The sequence below is a fragment of the Barbus barbus genome (genome assembly GCF_936440315.1).
Source record: "Barbus barbus genome assembly, chromosome: 6".
Classification (NCBI taxonomy): domain Eukaryota; kingdom Metazoa; phylum Chordata; class Actinopteri; order Cypriniformes; family Cyprinidae; genus Barbus; species Barbus barbus.
In genome coordinates this window covers 18681846-18699392 of record NC_136734.1, presented here as the reverse complement: position 1 = coordinate 18699392, position 17547 = coordinate 18681846, and the positions used below count along the sequence as shown (strand labels likewise).

At 37.8% G+C, this 17547-nt stretch overlaps 1 protein-coding gene and 1 long non-coding RNA gene across 2 annotated transcripts in view; one reads left to right on the top strand and one right to left on the bottom strand.

The window, feature by feature from the left end:
• notch1b (notch receptor 1b) overlaps positions 1–5033 on the top strand; it is a 49094-nt gene extending 44061 nt beyond the window's left edge. Inside the window, exons 31-34 of the mRNA XM_079419768.1 lie at positions 1097–1395; positions 1521–1668; positions 2156–2253; positions 2404–5033. Coding sequence (XP_079275894.1) covers positions 1097–1395; positions 1521–1668; positions 2156–2253; positions 2404–3717 — 1859 coding nt within the window. The 3' untranslated portion in view covers positions 3718–5033. The remainder of the gene's footprint in view (positions 1–1096; positions 1396–1520; positions 1669–2155; positions 2254–2403) is intronic.
• Positions 5034–5962: 929 nt separating this feature from the next.
• On the bottom strand, positions 5963–15327 carry LOC306871751. Its single transcript, XR_013784367.1, has 4 exons — positions 15249–15327; positions 14690–14760; positions 13207–14452; positions 5963–10025 (listed from the first exon to the last, which is right to left on the bottom strand). It is a non-coding gene; the product is annotated as an uncharacterized lncRNA (long non-coding RNA).
• Positions 15328–17547: the final 2220 nt, after the last annotated feature.

The window sequence follows — 17547 nt, the reverse complement described above, 5'->3', positions numbered from 1 at the left end:
CTTTATGATATGCACATCCTCTCTTTCTATAAGCACCAATATACCCCTGACAACTCTTTAAGATTGTCAAAGGCAACATTCGTTTGCTATCTCTTTGCGAGCTGTATTTCCTTTTTTCCCCTTTGTGTGGATTGATGTTTTTAAATCGACCAAATCTGGGAATAGCTATTCTTTTGAAGCCGAGAAGCCCCTGTCGAAGTCAGCAAAGAAAGCAGCTTCTCAGAGGTGATAATACTCTGTTTTACCAGCGGTTGAAATTTCAAAGCGTGGCCCTCTTCCCTGAGATTTACCAAGCCTCCACGCTTGATTACAATCCGTTATCGAAGCCATCTGGGGCGATTTAGAAAGAAAGTGCGTTAAATCCAACTTCGATTTGTTTGTTTCTATGCTGTTACTTTGGTCCATCACGTTGAGGAAAACATTTCTTTAGGTTGGCCTCAGACTAGTCCTACTCAAAAGAAAATTTTTGCTCTTTCAGTGGATTTTCAGTGTTCTCTCTTTATATTGTATAGTAGAAATAATGATGGAAACCTGAAATATGTGACCCTGGACAATAAAACTAGTCTTAAGTCGCTGGGGTATATTTGTAGCAATAGCCAACAATACATTGTATGGGTCAAAATGATTGATTTTTCTTTTATGCCAAAAATCATTAGGATATTAAGTAAAGATCATGTTCCATGAAGGTATTTTGTAAATTTCCTACCATAAATGATCAAAACACCCTGTACCCTCAGATTCCAGATTTTCAAATAGTTGTATCTCATCCAAATATTATTTGATATTTGATATTCCAAATATTATTTATTCATCTGCTAAATGACTAAATAAATAAATAAAATATTGTCCTAACAAACCATACATCAATGGAAAGATTATTTATTCAGCTTTCAGATGATGTGCACATCTCAATTTTAAAAAAAATGGACCCATATGACTGGTTTTGTGGTCCAGGGTCATATATAGAAAAACAATTCTCCTGAAGAATGGTCATAATGGAATTTAGAATTTGAAAAAGGAATGTCGGCTTAGTATAAAGCTTCTGCTACCTAAATATATGTGAACATAACATCTTCACTTTCTTTTTGCTTTCTAGATGGCTTTACTCCTCTCATGATCGCATCTTGTAGTGGAGGAGGGCTAGAAACAGGAAACAGCGAGGAAGAGGAGGATGCTTCAGCCAACGTCATCAATGATTTCATCTACCAAGGTGCCAACCTTCACAACCAGACAGACCGCACGGGTGAGACGGCCCTACACCTGGCCGCCCGTTATGCCCGCTCAGATGCTGCAAAAAGGCTCTTGGAGGCCAGTGCAGATGCCAACATCCAGGACAATATGGGACGGACTCCATTACACGCTGCTGTGGCTGCAGATGCACAAGGGGTCTTCCAGGTATGTGAGCCACAATTTACAATAATACAGAATAATAATAAGGATGTTTAACATTGTGTATTTCTACCGATTTATGCATCATTATCTCTGTTTTCTGAAACATGTTAACTTTTGTCCTTATGCAGATTTTGATACGTAACCGTGCCACAGACCTGGATGCCCGCATGCATGATGGCACTACACCTCTGATACTGGCAGCAAGACTTGCGGTCGAGGGCATGGTGGAGGAACTCATCAACTGCCATGCTGATGTCAATGCCATTGATGATTCTGGTATGACTGTTACACTGCCATACTCAAACACTGTCAAACATATTATTAATTATTATTACATCTACAAGTTAAATCAGAAGACATTAAACCAAAAAAAAGTGTCCAGCAAAGAAGTTGAAGTTGTTGAAGCTGGTTGAAAGAAATTAAGATATACACTACCATTCAGTTTGGGTCAGATTAATTAATAATACTTTTATTCTGCATTAAATTTATCAATTTAATTAAGATCAAATTAAAAAAAAAATGCTGTTCCTTTGCACTTTCTAGTCATCAAAGACTCCTGAAAAAAGTGTATCCACAAAAGCATTCACAGAAATATTAAGCAGCATAACTGTTTTCAGCATGAGATTTTACTGCTAATGTATACTAAAAAATGTTTAGATTTATTACTATTTTATCTCAATTACATATATTACTATGTATTACTATTGTTGGTTTCTTAGTAAATGTAACTGAGCACATGCTGAAGCGGTTTCTGTTTGTACAGGTAAATCTGCACTTCACTGGGCAGCCGCTGTGAACAACGTAGATGCAGCGATGGTATTGCTTAAGAACGGGGCAAATAAAGATATGCAAAACAATAAGGTAAGCAGCACTTTATTAGTTTGTATCAAAAGTAATGTGATGATATTTTTTAAATAAAGCGCTTCACATAAAATTTGTACTCACATAGCACAAAAACATTTAAATTTTTTCAAAATGCTTTTGGCTTACCAATTATTTTACCATGTTCAGGAGGAGACTCCTCTATTCTTGGCGGCAAGAGAAGGAAGTTACGAGACTGCTAAAGTTCTTCTCGAGCATTTCGCTAATCGAGAGATCACAGACCACATGGATCGGCTCCCGCGGGATATCGCTCAGGATAGAATGCATCATGACATTGTGCGGCTCATCGACGAATACAATCTGGTCCGCAGCCCTCCCATGCACAGCGCCCCTCTCTGCACCACCCTCTCCCCGCCTCTCTGCTCCCCCAATGCCTTCATGGGTAGCATGAAGCCCTCCGTACAAAGTAAAAAAACCCGTAAGCCAAGCACAAAAGGCATCGGTTGCAAGGATGGCAAAGATATGAAAGTCAAGAAGAAAAAGGCACAGGATGGAAAGGGAAACTTACTAGACAGCTCAGCTGTGCTCTCGCCGGTCGATTCCTTGGAGTCACCCCACGGGTACATATCTGACGTCTCCTCCCCACCGCTGATGACGTCTCCCTTTCAGCAATCACCCTCCATGTCGCTAAATCACTTACAGGGTATCTCAGACACCCACATGGGTGTCAGCCATCTGGGAATGGGCAACAAGCAAGACCTGGCCCATATTCAGTTTGATCCGTTACCCCCACGTCTCACCCATCTTCCAGTGGCCGGATCTAACGGCTCAAACATCATAAACGGCCAATGCGAATGGCTCGGGCGAATGCACAATAGCATGGGTCCGCAAAATCAATTCGGAGCTATGCGGAATGCCACAGGTCAGGCCAGCCTTCACCAGTCTGGCCTGATGACGTCTCTTCACAATGGCCGTCCCGCCATGCTGTCTCAGATGATGAACTATCAAAGCCTGCAGAACACACACCTCACCACACAGCCGCATCTAATGCAGCAGAACATGCAGCAGAGACTGCAGCAGACGAACGTACAGCTGCAGCACCAGAGCTCCAATCCACCCAGTGGCGTGAGCCAGAACTTACTTGGTGGTGAGTTGGGTGGACCTGAGCTCCAGCAGAGCGCAGGGAACAGCATGCCCATCCACACCATCATCCCCCAGGAGACCCAGATGCTGAACCCGTCTTCTCTGGGTCCCAGCATGGCGGGAACGCAGTTCCTGACGCCACCTTCCCAGCACAGTCACTCAGGCCCAATGGACGCCAACACCCCCAGCCACCAACTCCAAGTGCCTGATCATCCATTCCTCACCCCGTCTCCGGGTTCACCGGACCAGTGGTCCAGCTCGTCGCCCCATTCCAACATGTCTGACTGGTCGGAGGGCATTTCCAGTCCTCCCACTAGCATGCAGTCGCAAATCGGACACATACCAGAGCAGTTCAAATAAAAAACAAAAACAAATGTAAGGCACCATAAGCCTGTTCACTGAAGGTCTTTTATATGCCTCTTGTACTAACCATATTTTTTTTAATTTATTGATATTTTGTTATTTATAATTCTTTCACCCTTTATTTTCAAATTTGGGCACAAGAAATGATCTTAAAAATAATGAAGAAGAAGGTATTTTTTAATGTAATACTATTGACCGCAATACACTGTACTCAAATGTACACACTGGGTATTTATTGGTCTTAAAATATGCCTGTTTTATATTTCAGTTAATCGGCCTTGATTTTTGTTTGATTAATTATACCTAATATTGTATAAATTTGTAAAAATGCAAAGTTCTTGTACGGGCATTTTAGAGAGCATGTTTTTATACAACAAACTTCAGTGTTAAAGTAGATTTATGTTGTTTGAAACAAGCTGCTTTTCCGTTACTAGAAAAGGTGAATGATTAAATTTGTTTTGTGTTATCTCTTATATTTGTTATGATTAGGTTCTCATCTTTTTATGCTACAAGGTTTATACTATAAATAAGTAGTGGTATGATAATTGAACATTTGTATAGTTCAATGTGATTTGCTTTCTCTTTTTTTCCTTTCTTGTATATTAAATTCCTGCATAAGCAGATTTCTTAACGTCTACTGTGAATGTGGATGTAAAAGTGAGGATCTGAGCTTCTTACAGGAAATACTTGATATCGACTTGTATGAAACAGGTTCCAGTATCAAGTGCTCTGTATTTTTTTCCTCCAATTTTGTAGAACTGGCCATGTGGCCAAAAGTGTCTGGGGTTTTATGGAGGTGTTTCAAATTGAACTGCTCTTTACTGTACTTCAGTTTTGTATCTTCGTTTGAGCCTATGGCTAATGTAAACAGGATTTTGTTTCAGAAATCTTAAGTGTGCCATGGAAATTCTAAATATTTTAATGCTAGGTAGTTATGTTTTCTATCATACGCAGAACATATATTTTTTCTCAGTATCACTGGGGTAGAGATAAATACAGTATAAAAAATGTATACACACAAATGATTAGAGGATATGACATTCAGAATAACATAATTAGATGACTTACGACTCACTATTTATTGACCACCAATAGTTTCCCAAAAAATCCACGTGGTGGTATTATATCCTCTTTAAGCCATCAGTACTTCAGAGTTCATCAGATTTGAACAGCACTGAGTATATATCATCTGTAAATGTTACCTGCAAATGTGTAGTTTACATGCAGAGTATTTTCTGTCAGTTCTACTGTCTGTACAAGTTTCTTTGATTAATAAAATATACCAATGTGTATTAAAATTTCAGTCTGCTGTAACACTTCTTCAAGGCCTCTCTAGTTTATTTACCAAGACTATTTCTAACACTTTATTTTGAGTGATATCAACCCTGCTGAAAAAACCAGCTTAAACCAGCCTAAGCTGGCCAGGCTGGTTTTAGCTGGTCTCCCAGCCTGGTTATAGCTGGTTTATCAGGCTGGTTTTAGAGGGGTTTTGACCACATTTTTAGCTGGTCAGGCAGGTTTTAGCTGGTTTCAGCTGGTCAGGCTGGTTTTAGCTGGTCAGGCTGGTCTTGGCTGGTTTTAGCTGGCCAGGCTGGCTGGTCTTGGCTGGTTTCAGCTGGTCAGGCTGGTTTTAGCTTATTTCAGCTGGTCAGGTTGGTTTTAGCTGGTCAGGCTGGTCTTGGCTGGTTTTAGCTGGCCAGGCTGGCTGGTCTTAGCTGGTCAGGCTGGTTTTAGCTGGTCAGGCTGGTCTTGGCTGGTTTTAGCTGGTCAGGCTGGTCTTGGCTGGTCAGGCTGGTCTTGGCTGGTTTTAGCTGGTCTTGGCTGGTTTTAGCTGGTCAGGCTGGTCTTGGCTGGTTTTAGCTGGTCTTGGCTGGTCAGGCTGGTCTTTGCTGGTTTTAGCTGGTCAGTCAGGCTGGTCTTGGCTGGTTTTAGATGGTCAGTCAGGCTGGTCTTGGCTGGTTTAAGCTGGTCAGTCAGGCTGGTCTTGGCTGGTTTTAGCTGGTCAGGCTGGTCTTGGCTGGTTTTAGCTGGTCAGGCTGGTCTTGGCTGGTTTTAGTGGTCAGTCAGGCTGGTCTTGGCTGGTTTAAGCTGGTCAAAGACCGGCCAGATAGCAGACTGACATGGAATCAGCGTAGTTTCTCGTGGCATCAAAACAATGTTGATTTTCTGCTTTTTAAAAATCTCACATACTTAATAATAGATGCATTAGTAATAATTTATTAAACACACCACATTTAGTCATAATATCTTTATTAATACAAAATATACAGTTACAAATACATGTTTAGAGCATACAAACCTTCTGTATACAAAGCTTCTTTATTAGACTAATATAGAAATTAAAATGTTGCAATTAAAACTAAGTTCTTTGCATTATCAGATCAGGGATGTAAACTAATCAGGTCAGGATTGAAAAAGGTGATGAACATGTAACCCACAATTTTAATATCAGTAGACAAAGTTAATTTTCAATAACTCTTTGGGTCTACACGAATCACACAAATGATCTATTTTGTATTCAAAATGAATATTTTCACTTAAAGATAATAAGTTTGCAAGTTGTTTATGTCCCTTTGTTATATTTGCATACAGTGCATCTATTGTATCTAGTATTATTGTAACGAAACTGAGCACTTTTATTTCCCTTAAGAAAATGTTTTAGGAGTTGAAATCTTATATTTTGTTTCTTTCTCTCTCACAAACACAACAAAACAGTTACACCTTCTCAAAATCTCCATTGCAGGTGTATAAATCCTATTCTATAAATCACAAATGAAGAACTTCACAGGCTCAGTTATACCTGATTTATGCAGGGATATATTTCATTTTTTTCAGAATATTCTGTAATATTAATTTCGTCATAATATTTAATTCTTTTTTTCCTGTAATGTGTGTTTATTAGAACTGAACATTTTTTATAGACTTTATTAGAATTTAACTCTGGTATTTTTGTTGTTGTTGTGGTATATCTTTGGTATAAAAAAACAAACTATGAAGTTTGTAAAGAAACATCCATAAAAGTGACTTATATACCTTTAATTTAGTCTAGAATATTGAATGTGAAATAGTAGCACTCAAAAAAAATTGCACAAAAAAAAAAATTGCCACTGTACATTTCTTGCCAAAACCATATTTCTACAGTGCAAAGTAATTTCAGGGTGGTGTTGTGTCGATTGAGTAATAATGACACGATCATGTCAGAATTCTGGGTCAAATAAAATGGGTCAAGGGCCACATGCTGTGTTTATCAGTGGATAGAGCGCAGGTATGCATGTGGGATCTCACATACTGATATGTCATGTGAGATCTCGCATATGAGTTCTCATTCTTACAGTCGCGGTCAGAATTATAGGCACCCTTAATAAATAAGATCAAAGAAGCCTATAAAAAATAAATCTATTGTTTATACTTTGCTCTTTCATTAAAAATAAAATAATCACAAAAATCTAACCTTTCAATAAGTAAAAAAAAATTAAAAAAATAAAACAGGCATGTGATCAGTTAGAGACAAATAAAAAAAAGCAGGAAAATATCACCACGCCCACAAGCCACGCCCCCGGCACTTATTATTAAAAATATATATTTTAGCACATTAAAAGATATATCTTATATTGTAATACATACTATTGTCCTGTAAAAATAAAAAGCAGCATTTAATAATCATGATAATAATATAATATAAAGCATAAATAGAATTGTTATTATTAAAGTACCTTAAAGTATAAACTCTTCTGCTCATCAAGGCTGCATTTATTTGATCAAAATATTGTGAAATATTATTACAAATTTAAAAAAAAGTGGAAATGTAAAAAAAAAAAAGTTTTCTATTTTAATATATTATAAAATGTAATGCTGTTCCTGTGATGCAAAGGATAATTTTCTGCATCATTACTCCAGTTTTTAGTGTCACATGGTTTTTTAGAAACCAATTTTATTTGATGCTCAAGAAATATATCTGATTATTATCAATGTTGAAAAGTTGTGCTGCTTCATATTTTGTGTGGAAATGGTGATACATTTTTTTTCAGGATTCAGTAACACTTTCCAGTAAGGGTACATGAATTATCATGAATTGCATAAATTAAATTGTCAGTGTTATCCACCTGCTCACTGGCACTGTAATTTTGTGAGGAAAACATGGAAATAATTTGTTGTTTTATCTTGCAAAGACATGCTTTCTTCTGTTTCCACACACATTTTTATGAAAATGGATATAATACTGTTTTTCTGGATTATTCATTCCAAGGTGCTGCGATTTCTAAGGCGACTTATATAAAACAATCAAGGTCAAGCGCAAAGCGTGCACATTAGGATTGGTGACGAATGAGAAAAGTGAGTTTATTTAGAGTTTGTATTGTGCAGTTTCCAGCAACCACGCCACTCGTTTCAGTTTCACTTTAAATATTTAGGCTGGGTGTTTATAATACGTGGTATAGTGAATGCTACTGCAGTTTGTGTTAGTTTTTACTTATATTTTCGTTCTTTTTTCTATTCTGAACACTGCTAAATTTCCAGGATATTTTTGTGGAGTGCAGGGAATATACAGTTGGGCAAAAAAGTATTTAGTCAGCCACCAATTGTGCAATTGTTCTCCCACTTAAAAAGATGAGAGAGGCCTGTAATTTCCATCATAGGTACACTTCAACTATGAGAGAGAGAGAATGGGGGGAAAGAATCCAGGAAATCACATTGTAGGATTTTTAATGAATTAATTGGTAAATTCCTCAGTAAAATAAGTATTTGGTTACCTACAAACAAGCAAGATTTCTGGCTCTCACAGACCTGTAACTTCTTCTTTAAGAGGCTCCTCTGTCCTCCACTCATTACCTGTATTAATGGCACCTGTTTGAACTCGTTATTAGTATAAAAGACACCTGTCCACAACCTCAAACAGTCACACTCCAAACTCCACTATGGCCAAGACCAAAGAGCTGTCGAAGGACACCAGAAACAAAATTGTAGACCTGCACCAGGCTGGGAAGACTGAATCTGCAATAGGCAAGCAGCTTGGTGTGAAGAAATCAACTGTGGGAGCAATTATTAGAAAATGGAAGACATACAAGACCACTGATAATCTCCCTCGATCTGGGGTTCCACGCAAGATCTCACCCCGTGGGGTCAAAATGATCACAAGAACGGTGAGCAAAAATCCCAGAACCACACGGGGGGACCTAGTGAATGACCTGCAGAGAGCTGGGACCAAAGTAACAAAGGCTACCATCAGTAACACACTACGCCGCCAGGGACTCAAATCCTGCAGTGCCAGACGTGTCCCCCTGCTTAAGCCAGTACATGTCCGGGCCCGTCTGAAGCTTGCTTCAACTTGCATTACTGAAAGCATCCTAAAGGTGTCTGAACGTGAGGGATTGCCCCGGATGAAATCGTCAGGTGAAAGGTTATCATGTGGATAATTGAATTTACTGCTAAACTATTATTCATTAATTTTACTAATAGTTAGATTGGGCAGGCCTTCACAAAAGGGCGTTTAATTACAATTAAAAAAAGTAAAAAAATTGCCTTGACAAAAGGGCACTTTGGGCATCGAGGGGAAAAGGGGCAGGTGCTCAAGCACCAAACCCCCACCTGCACGTGCCCGACAATGAGTAAAAAAAAGAATATATTTTTGATATGCAGCAAAAGATTGAAGAGCATCACAAATTGCAAAGTGGCTATAAGAACATTAGCTAAAGCATTGAAAATTCCCATTTCCACCATCAGGGCCATAATTAAAATTTCCAGTCCACAGAAAATGTCACAAATCTGCTTGGAAGATGATGTGTGTCTATATTGTCTTAATGTTTATTTTCACAGGCCTCTTTTTTCATATTTATCAAAGGTGCCAGTAATTCTGACCACGACTGTATATACAAATGTGCCTAATTTGTTTATGACTTCACATTTTTGATTCGGGTGTATGAATGCGTTTTGCCCCACATTCACTGCAACAACTCTTTCCTAACTGTGAGCATATGAGTTTCTTAATTTGTGATTTGTAGAATAGGATTTGTGCACCTCAGGATTTGAAATTGTATTACTGTCGTGTTGTGTTTGTGAGAGAGAAAGTGTAAATAAAACATTTGCAACTCCTAAAAAAAATTTTTGTGACTTCGAATTTACTGATACGCATGTGTGACTATTTTTTATAACTGCAAATTTCACTGTCACAGGTGCTCAGTTTTGCTAAAATAATACCTTCATAGAACATGGTAGTAGTCAGCCATCCATGCAAACGCAGAGAGGTCAGTGTGGTGTACTGTTACTGATACAGCTGTCCAGGCCAACATCTGATGTACTGATGTCTTCAACTGGAAACCAAGAAAACATGCAATAAATATAGTACAGTTCAAAATCCATCATACATAACCAATATAACATGGCTGCCTAATCCTGCTCCTGGAGATCTGCCTTCCTAAATTCAGATCTGGACACCCCTGCGTTATGAAGTATCACATCTGGTCTCTGGTATTATAAAGTATCAATCCAAGTTTAATTTAAGATTAGCTAAGTAGAAAATATTTGTGGCATAATACTGGCATTTTCTTTTTCATGCAATTTTCATACAAGATTAACCCTCTACAGTACGCAATATAATATCAACGAGAAAAAAAAATATTTGTGATGTTTTTCCTGCTTAAAATTGAACACTATAACAAATTCAATAAACATTTTCATTAATTTTATTTATTTATATTTTAAAAGTGTGTTGCCTCAAGGCAACATTGTACCACAACGGACAAATTAAACATTTGACATTTTTATGCATAAAAAATAAATATATTTATTGTTAACATCATTTTCCATAACCAAACACCTGAACAGTTAGTTTTATCAAGTTTTTAAAGTATTGCATATCTCATATTTAATAAAATGCAATTTCATATCCAGCTCTTGCTCTCAGGCAACATTGTACTATCGTGGATCACAAGTATAATCTAACCATCATATCAGTTATCATATCAAAACATTACAATCAGAGTTCAAGTTAAAAAATTAAGGTAAAAAAATCAGCATAACCTTATCCTAATATGCACTTTATCCTTACAAGCATGCACACACACACACACACACACACACACACGCACATGCATGTAAAATCTCCTTCCTCACTAATGACACCTCACTGCTTCTGAGAAAGCAATTCCTCAACAGAAAAATCATAATGTGCAGATATAGTATCTGAATTACTATTTTTACAAATGCATTACAAAATTTTGCAAAAATGCAAATACATTTAGATAATTCTAACTCTTTTCCTTACTAATATCATATACTTGTATTATAACTTAGCAGGCCTGCATGGCCTCATCCGATTCCATTACGGTACAATGTTGAGGCAACATGAAGTTTTAATTTCCTAAAATAAATATGATGATATAAAGAAAAGTTTTTGAAAATACTTCTTAACTTAATAATGAAGGTGACTCATACTTGTTGTAGGCAATTATATGGATGAAAATTGATGATATATGCACTTTTCATTGGAGAAAATAGGGAGTCATGTGACGTGCACATGTCCTGACATTAGGTGCGTTCGACTTGAAGCACGGCTACAGACGGCGATCAACGAGAGTAGCCGCTTGCAGTCAGGGGCGGAGTTGAAAACGGAGTCGTCAAGTCGGACACTTCGGGGCTCTCGTAATTTGCTGCATCTACCTCAGTCATGGCAGATCACGTGGCGTTTGCTTGCTTTATTGCAGACGAACTGGAAGCTATAGAAATGCCGTTATTGTTGTATGAAATTGAGCACAATGAGCAACGAAAGTGAGTAAAGGTTCAATGTAATAAGTATTGTTTTAATAAACCTTTAAGATGTATGTAATATTTTGAAAGGGTGTCATCACGACAGAAACAAGTTTTAAGTAAATAAACAGAACATATTGAAAATTTGACTTGTGCAGTATGATTCATTATGCGTGTTTTTGCTACTGCAACTTAATAAAAATAATAAAAAAGCACATTTTAGTAAGACAAAACACCATGAACATTCATACGTGAACACCATGAACAGGCCTACGGATAAGCCCAATTTATTTGCCTTTCTATTATGATTTATACCAGCTTATGAAAGTGATCTGAATGTTGTATTAAGTTGACATCCAGCCAGAGTTGTTGGCAGTAATCACATGCAAGTGAAGATGGATGAACCCAGTAACTAGACAATTAGTATCAATCAGAATCCATGATGACCACATTATATTAAAAGTCTGTAAGATTGACATTTGATTTATTCCATAAAAAAATGATTATCTAAATAGGTTATGCAGCTTAATACTGTAAAGGGTCTGTATGAAAAAGGTCCAAAATAAACCTATGCTATACGAATGAACAAAAAAGTGATTGCAGTAAAAATAATTGTAATCTTTTAATAAACATGATTTACGAGATGAAGATGACATGAAAAGTTAATTTATTTTTATTTTTTTGAAAGTCCGTATATGAGCATTAGTGGGACTGAAGTTGTCAGAATAAACCCGAAATACACGTTGGTGTTGTCATGTGGTGAATTTGGCCAATCGTGAAACAGCTGTGTCGTCATCAGCGCTCCCGCAGTCGCTCTGGAGAAATTGCGCCGGCTGAGTCAGCCGGCTGCTCTCGAAACGCTATCGCGGTACTTTGATGCCACACGTGACAGTGACGTGTGGTCGGCGCCGGTTCAAGTCGGACTAAATTTCTAACCGGCATGCACTGCTTCAAGTCAGCCGCCGATCGGTCTGCTAAGTGCTGCATGAAGTCGAACGCACCTATTGGAAGCAAAATGGACCACTGTGGGTCATGTGACCACTTTTTTGGGGTTTTCATTGATTAGTGTTTGAGTTCTACTACCCTGAGATAGCATTTATCAATTAAATGGGTGTCTCATTTTATTAAAAAATCCTAAAATAAAGTATGTTGCCTGGAGGCAACACAGTACCAAACGATGCTAAATATCAAATTAAATCAGTAAATAAGGAATAAATGTGTACTACAGAGGTGGCACAGAAGAACACAAGTGGCTTGTAGGTGTATTTTCAGATGTTTAATGAGGCTCAGAGGTTGCATAAGTGCAATTAAATTCACTGATTTTATCACTGAATCATTAATTGAATTGATTCGTTCGAACGGCTGATTCATTCAGGAGTGAAGTACATGACTGTCTTTATGAATGGGTAATTGAATCATTGACTCATTAATTTAAAAACGCAGTTCATTCTTAAACGAAACACCGCTGTATTTGAATGAAGATGCACAGCGGCTTGGCTGGACTGAAATGGTCGCACTGTAAAGCCCTGCAAAGGAGCATTAGTTCCTCTTCAAAAGTTATAGTACACACCACCACACACAAATGAGACGTGCAATCAACCTTTTGCATCATCTGGCAGAGTTTTGCCTACAAATAAATGGTGATATCTCGGTACATGTAATTTAGAGAACAGGTAAACACTGTTCATTTACATATATTACCAACACTGTAACAATACAAATCTGGTTGAAAATCTGTTAACTTACCTTTTAGGGCAATGATTACAATATAAGGATAATATTTGGCAGCTTTGTATGTTCATTTATAGTTGTCATCATCTGAAGTCATCTTGAGATTTGGCGTCTTCTGAAGTCTTCTCAAGTGAGGCTGGATCCAAACTGGAACTTGCATAATCTTTAGTAACCTTGGGATGGGCATCCCGAGACAGAAACAGGAAACCAAAAGGAGAAAGATTAGCAGAGGTGCTGTTCGTATTATTTCACACAAAAGATGATCCATTTCTTCACATATAACTGTAGTGCACGATTATGATATGTGTTTTGTGTGAATATCTGTTAAACTGTAAATTATTTCTGTGACCAAAGCTGTATTTTCAGCAGGCGTGGTTCAGCAAGGTCTGCAGCAGGAGAGAGATTTGGGAGACGAGCATTGAGTAAAGTGCAAAATGATAAACACCTGTGTCTAATTGCAGTAAATAGCGTGGATAAGGTTATGCTGATTTTAATTTTTTTTACCTTGAAACAACTCTGATTGTAATGTTTTGCTATGATAACTGATATGATGGTTTGGTTATACTTGTGATCCATGATGGTACATTTGGCTGGATAAAAAGCCACCGGAGAACGGGAAGGTGGAGAGAGAGTCTGGACTGGGAGCTTGTGCGTGCTTCTCCCAAAAACAGTGGGATGAAACAAGCCCCCTCGCCACAGTTTAAAAGTTATTTTAAAAAAGAAAAGAAAAAAGAAATTCATATTTTTATTCAGCAAGGATGCATTAAATTGATCAAAAGTGAGTGTAAAGAATTTTGCTTAAAATAAATGCTGTTCTTTTGAAATTTCTATTCATCAAAGAATCCTAAGGAAAATTAAAAATAAATATTCAGCAGCTCAACTGTTTTCAGAAATGTTTCTTGAGCAGCAAATCAGTATATTATAATGATTTCTGAAGGATCGTGTGACACTGAAGACTGGAGTAATGATGCTGGAAATTCAGCTTTGATCACAGGAATAAATTACATTTTACTATATATTCACACAAAACAGCTATTTTAAATCGTAATATTTTACAATATTACTGGGGGTTTTTTTGTGTGTTTTTTTATCTGATTTTTTAAAATAAATTCAGCCTTGGTGAGCATAAGAGATGTATTTTCTAAAAATATAAAATTTTGAAGAATAGTGTATATTTGAGGTTCACTGTGCTTTGGAGATGTTGTCTGACAGGAGGTTCGCTCAGATTCTGGGGTGCAGCAGGCCATCAGCATTGAAGAATCTAGGAACATAACAAGCAATCTGTCACAGAGACAACCATATTTAGTATGCAATGCCAGGTTTATTACAAGGAAAATGTAAATGCCACCTCTAAAGCAGAGGTGAAATGTGGAAAAGTTAAAAATTATTTCTTAACATAACAGAATTTGTTTCTAGGTTTACTTATTTAATATTCTCATACTGCTTACTTATGGATGTCAAACCCGTCTTAAAAAATTAAGAAGCTTTCCCAGTTCACCTGTCCTTCTCCGTCTAGGGCTCCCTTCAGACATTGTGGAATCTTGGAGCTTCCCCTGTTGTTTGTTGCTCCTGCAATCAGTAGTTTTTGTATTTGTTTAGCAGGAGAGATCACAACACGCTTGAACTTGATTCAGTTTAACTGTAGCGCAGTGACGTCGCGGATTAACGGTACAGTGTAACTGTTAGGCTAAATGTTTAGGTTAAATAAATTAGCCTATTTCCAATTACCCATTGAAAAAACACCAGCAAAACTATTACAGAACTATCAAAAGCTCTCATCTACACATAAATATGTAATTAAAATCCCAAACTTTCATAAAGAGCTCAGTCTATGGAGTTAGCCTAATGTTACGTCCTCTGAAAACTGCTAAAATGCTAACGGACATGTTCGAAGACATTAAACCATTTATAAATTAATTTCAACAGACAATTACAAGCAAGAGAAGTGTCAGGGACAGTTGTATGTAATATCTGTGTGATTACAGACAATTACAAGCAAGAGAAGTGTCAGGGACAGTTGTATGTAATATCTGTGTGATTTTAGGGACTAAACTTACCGAAAACAGTCAAAACAGCAGCGAAAGACGGAGCTTCCTGCTAGTCAGTCGTCGTTTCCATGGCAACTCCCTCTACTCCAGTGTTTGAATGAGACTCGAATGTTCAGCACGCGCGCCAATTAAAACACGTCACAGTCACGAAGAATTCACATAAACATTTAAAATTAGAACATTACATAATAAATAAATAAATAAATTATTATTAAATCATCTATTATTTTTCTATTCTTTTTACTTGTTTTATTTTGTGTTCACGGTGTGTGTGTGTGTGTGTGTGTGTGTGTGTGTGTGTGTGTGTGTACTTGGATGGGTCAAATGCAGAGCACAAATTCTGAGTATGGGACACCATACTTGTCCACCTTTTCTTTTCTTTTCTTTTCTTTTCTTTTCTTTTCTTTTCTTTTCTTTTCCTCTAACATTAGTGTTCCCTCTTTCAATCAATCTACTTTACTTTAATTTTTATTAATTTTTAATTTATTTTATTTATTTTGTTTTATTTTGTGTTCACTCTGTGTGTGTGTGTGTGTGTGTGTGTGTATGTTTATGTGGTTTATGAGGACACTGCCTATGTCCCCGTAATTCAAAAGGCTTAAAAAACATACTAAATGGTGTTTTTTTGAAAATCTGAAAATGCACAAGGTTTCCTGTGAGGGGTAATTTTAGGTGTAGGGTTGGGGTAGGGCAATAGCACACACAGTTTGTTCAGTATAAAAACCATTACGCCTATGGAGAGTCCCCATAAATAATAAACCACAAAAACCAACATGCGTGTGTGTGTGTGTGGGGGGGGGGGGGGGGGGGGGGGGGGCAGTAAGTGCAGGGCACAGGTGGGTATATCGATGTGGGAGAAGTGGATTGGGTGAGAGGTAGTTGATGTGAGGGGTGTGGATGGGTGTAGAGGAGGGTGTATGAGTGTGGGTTGGGTGAGAAAAGTGTGGTGGCAAGAGTTTGTGGGATGTTGGTGTATTGCTATGGGAGGTTTGGGTGAGTGGATGTCGATGAGGAAGAGTGGGTGTGTGTATAGCAGTCTAGGGTGGGGGGATTGTAGATGTAGGTGTGTCACAGTGCAGCTCTTTTCATATAGTGATGCTGTTTCTGTGTGACTGTCAGTCTGTTCTCTCCCCTCACTCACCCCCAAACCCCACTCCAACACATACAACCTACACTTTCAGATCTTTCAGACTGCTACTGTCAGTCATGCTTTTGAGAATTGTATGTAACAGTAAGTGGGAAACCTAGTTTTGAACAATGGAAGTAGTTGACTTGGGATTACTTTAGCCTGGACATTTGCCAGGAGTCGACAACAACATGTCTTGCCTTAACTTTAAAATTGTCGGAACAGAGAAAAGATGTTAATGAAAAACAAATGTGAGTTTACATTCTCTATAACAAGTAGTGTTTAATTATTTTACAAACATCACACAATTGAATTCCATCCTTGGAAATAACTGAAGTATATTTAAAATAGTACAAAGTGTTACAGAAAACTAAGAAAATTATATTCTGTACATATTAAACGTCCTCAATCAGTCCTCAATGACTCACACATTCCAGAAGTTATATATGCGTTATGCATTTCTTGTCAAAGATATTGTAAAAATTAAATTTTAGTATATTTTAATTACTGATGACACTAAAATTGTTATATATTATATAAATACCAAATTATATTTGGTCATACAACTATGGTGAATGTATTTCATCAGACAATAATTTAATCTGATTTAAGTCAGGGCATGCTACAGATTTATACTGTATTTTATGCTATAATTTATTTGTGAAACCAGTTTTATAATTTTGTTTTAGACTCCTCTCAGATATATTATATCATTAGCAACTAGAATAATTTAAGATGTACCATCTAGCATGCTTGACTATGATACTAAACTACCCTTGAATTTAACCTTGTCAGAAAGTGGAACAATCTAATTAATTTGTAATTAGGTAAAATAGACACCAGCTTGGCCAGGTTCGGAGACCAGCCTAGACAGGCTGGGAGACCAGCTAAAACCAGCCTGACCAGGCTGGGAGACCAGCTAAAACCAGGCTGGCCAGGATGGGAGACCAGCTAAAACCAGCCTGACCAGGCTGGGAGACCAGCTAAAACCAGCCTGGCCAGGATGGGAGACCAGCTAAAACCAGCCTGACCAGGCTGGGAGACCAGCTAAAACCAGCCTGGCCAGGATGGGAGACCAGCTAAAACCAGCCTGGCCAGGATGGGAGACCAGCCTGACCAGGCTGGGAGACCAGCTAAAACCAGCCTGGCCAGGATGGGAGACCAGCTAAAACCAGCCTGACC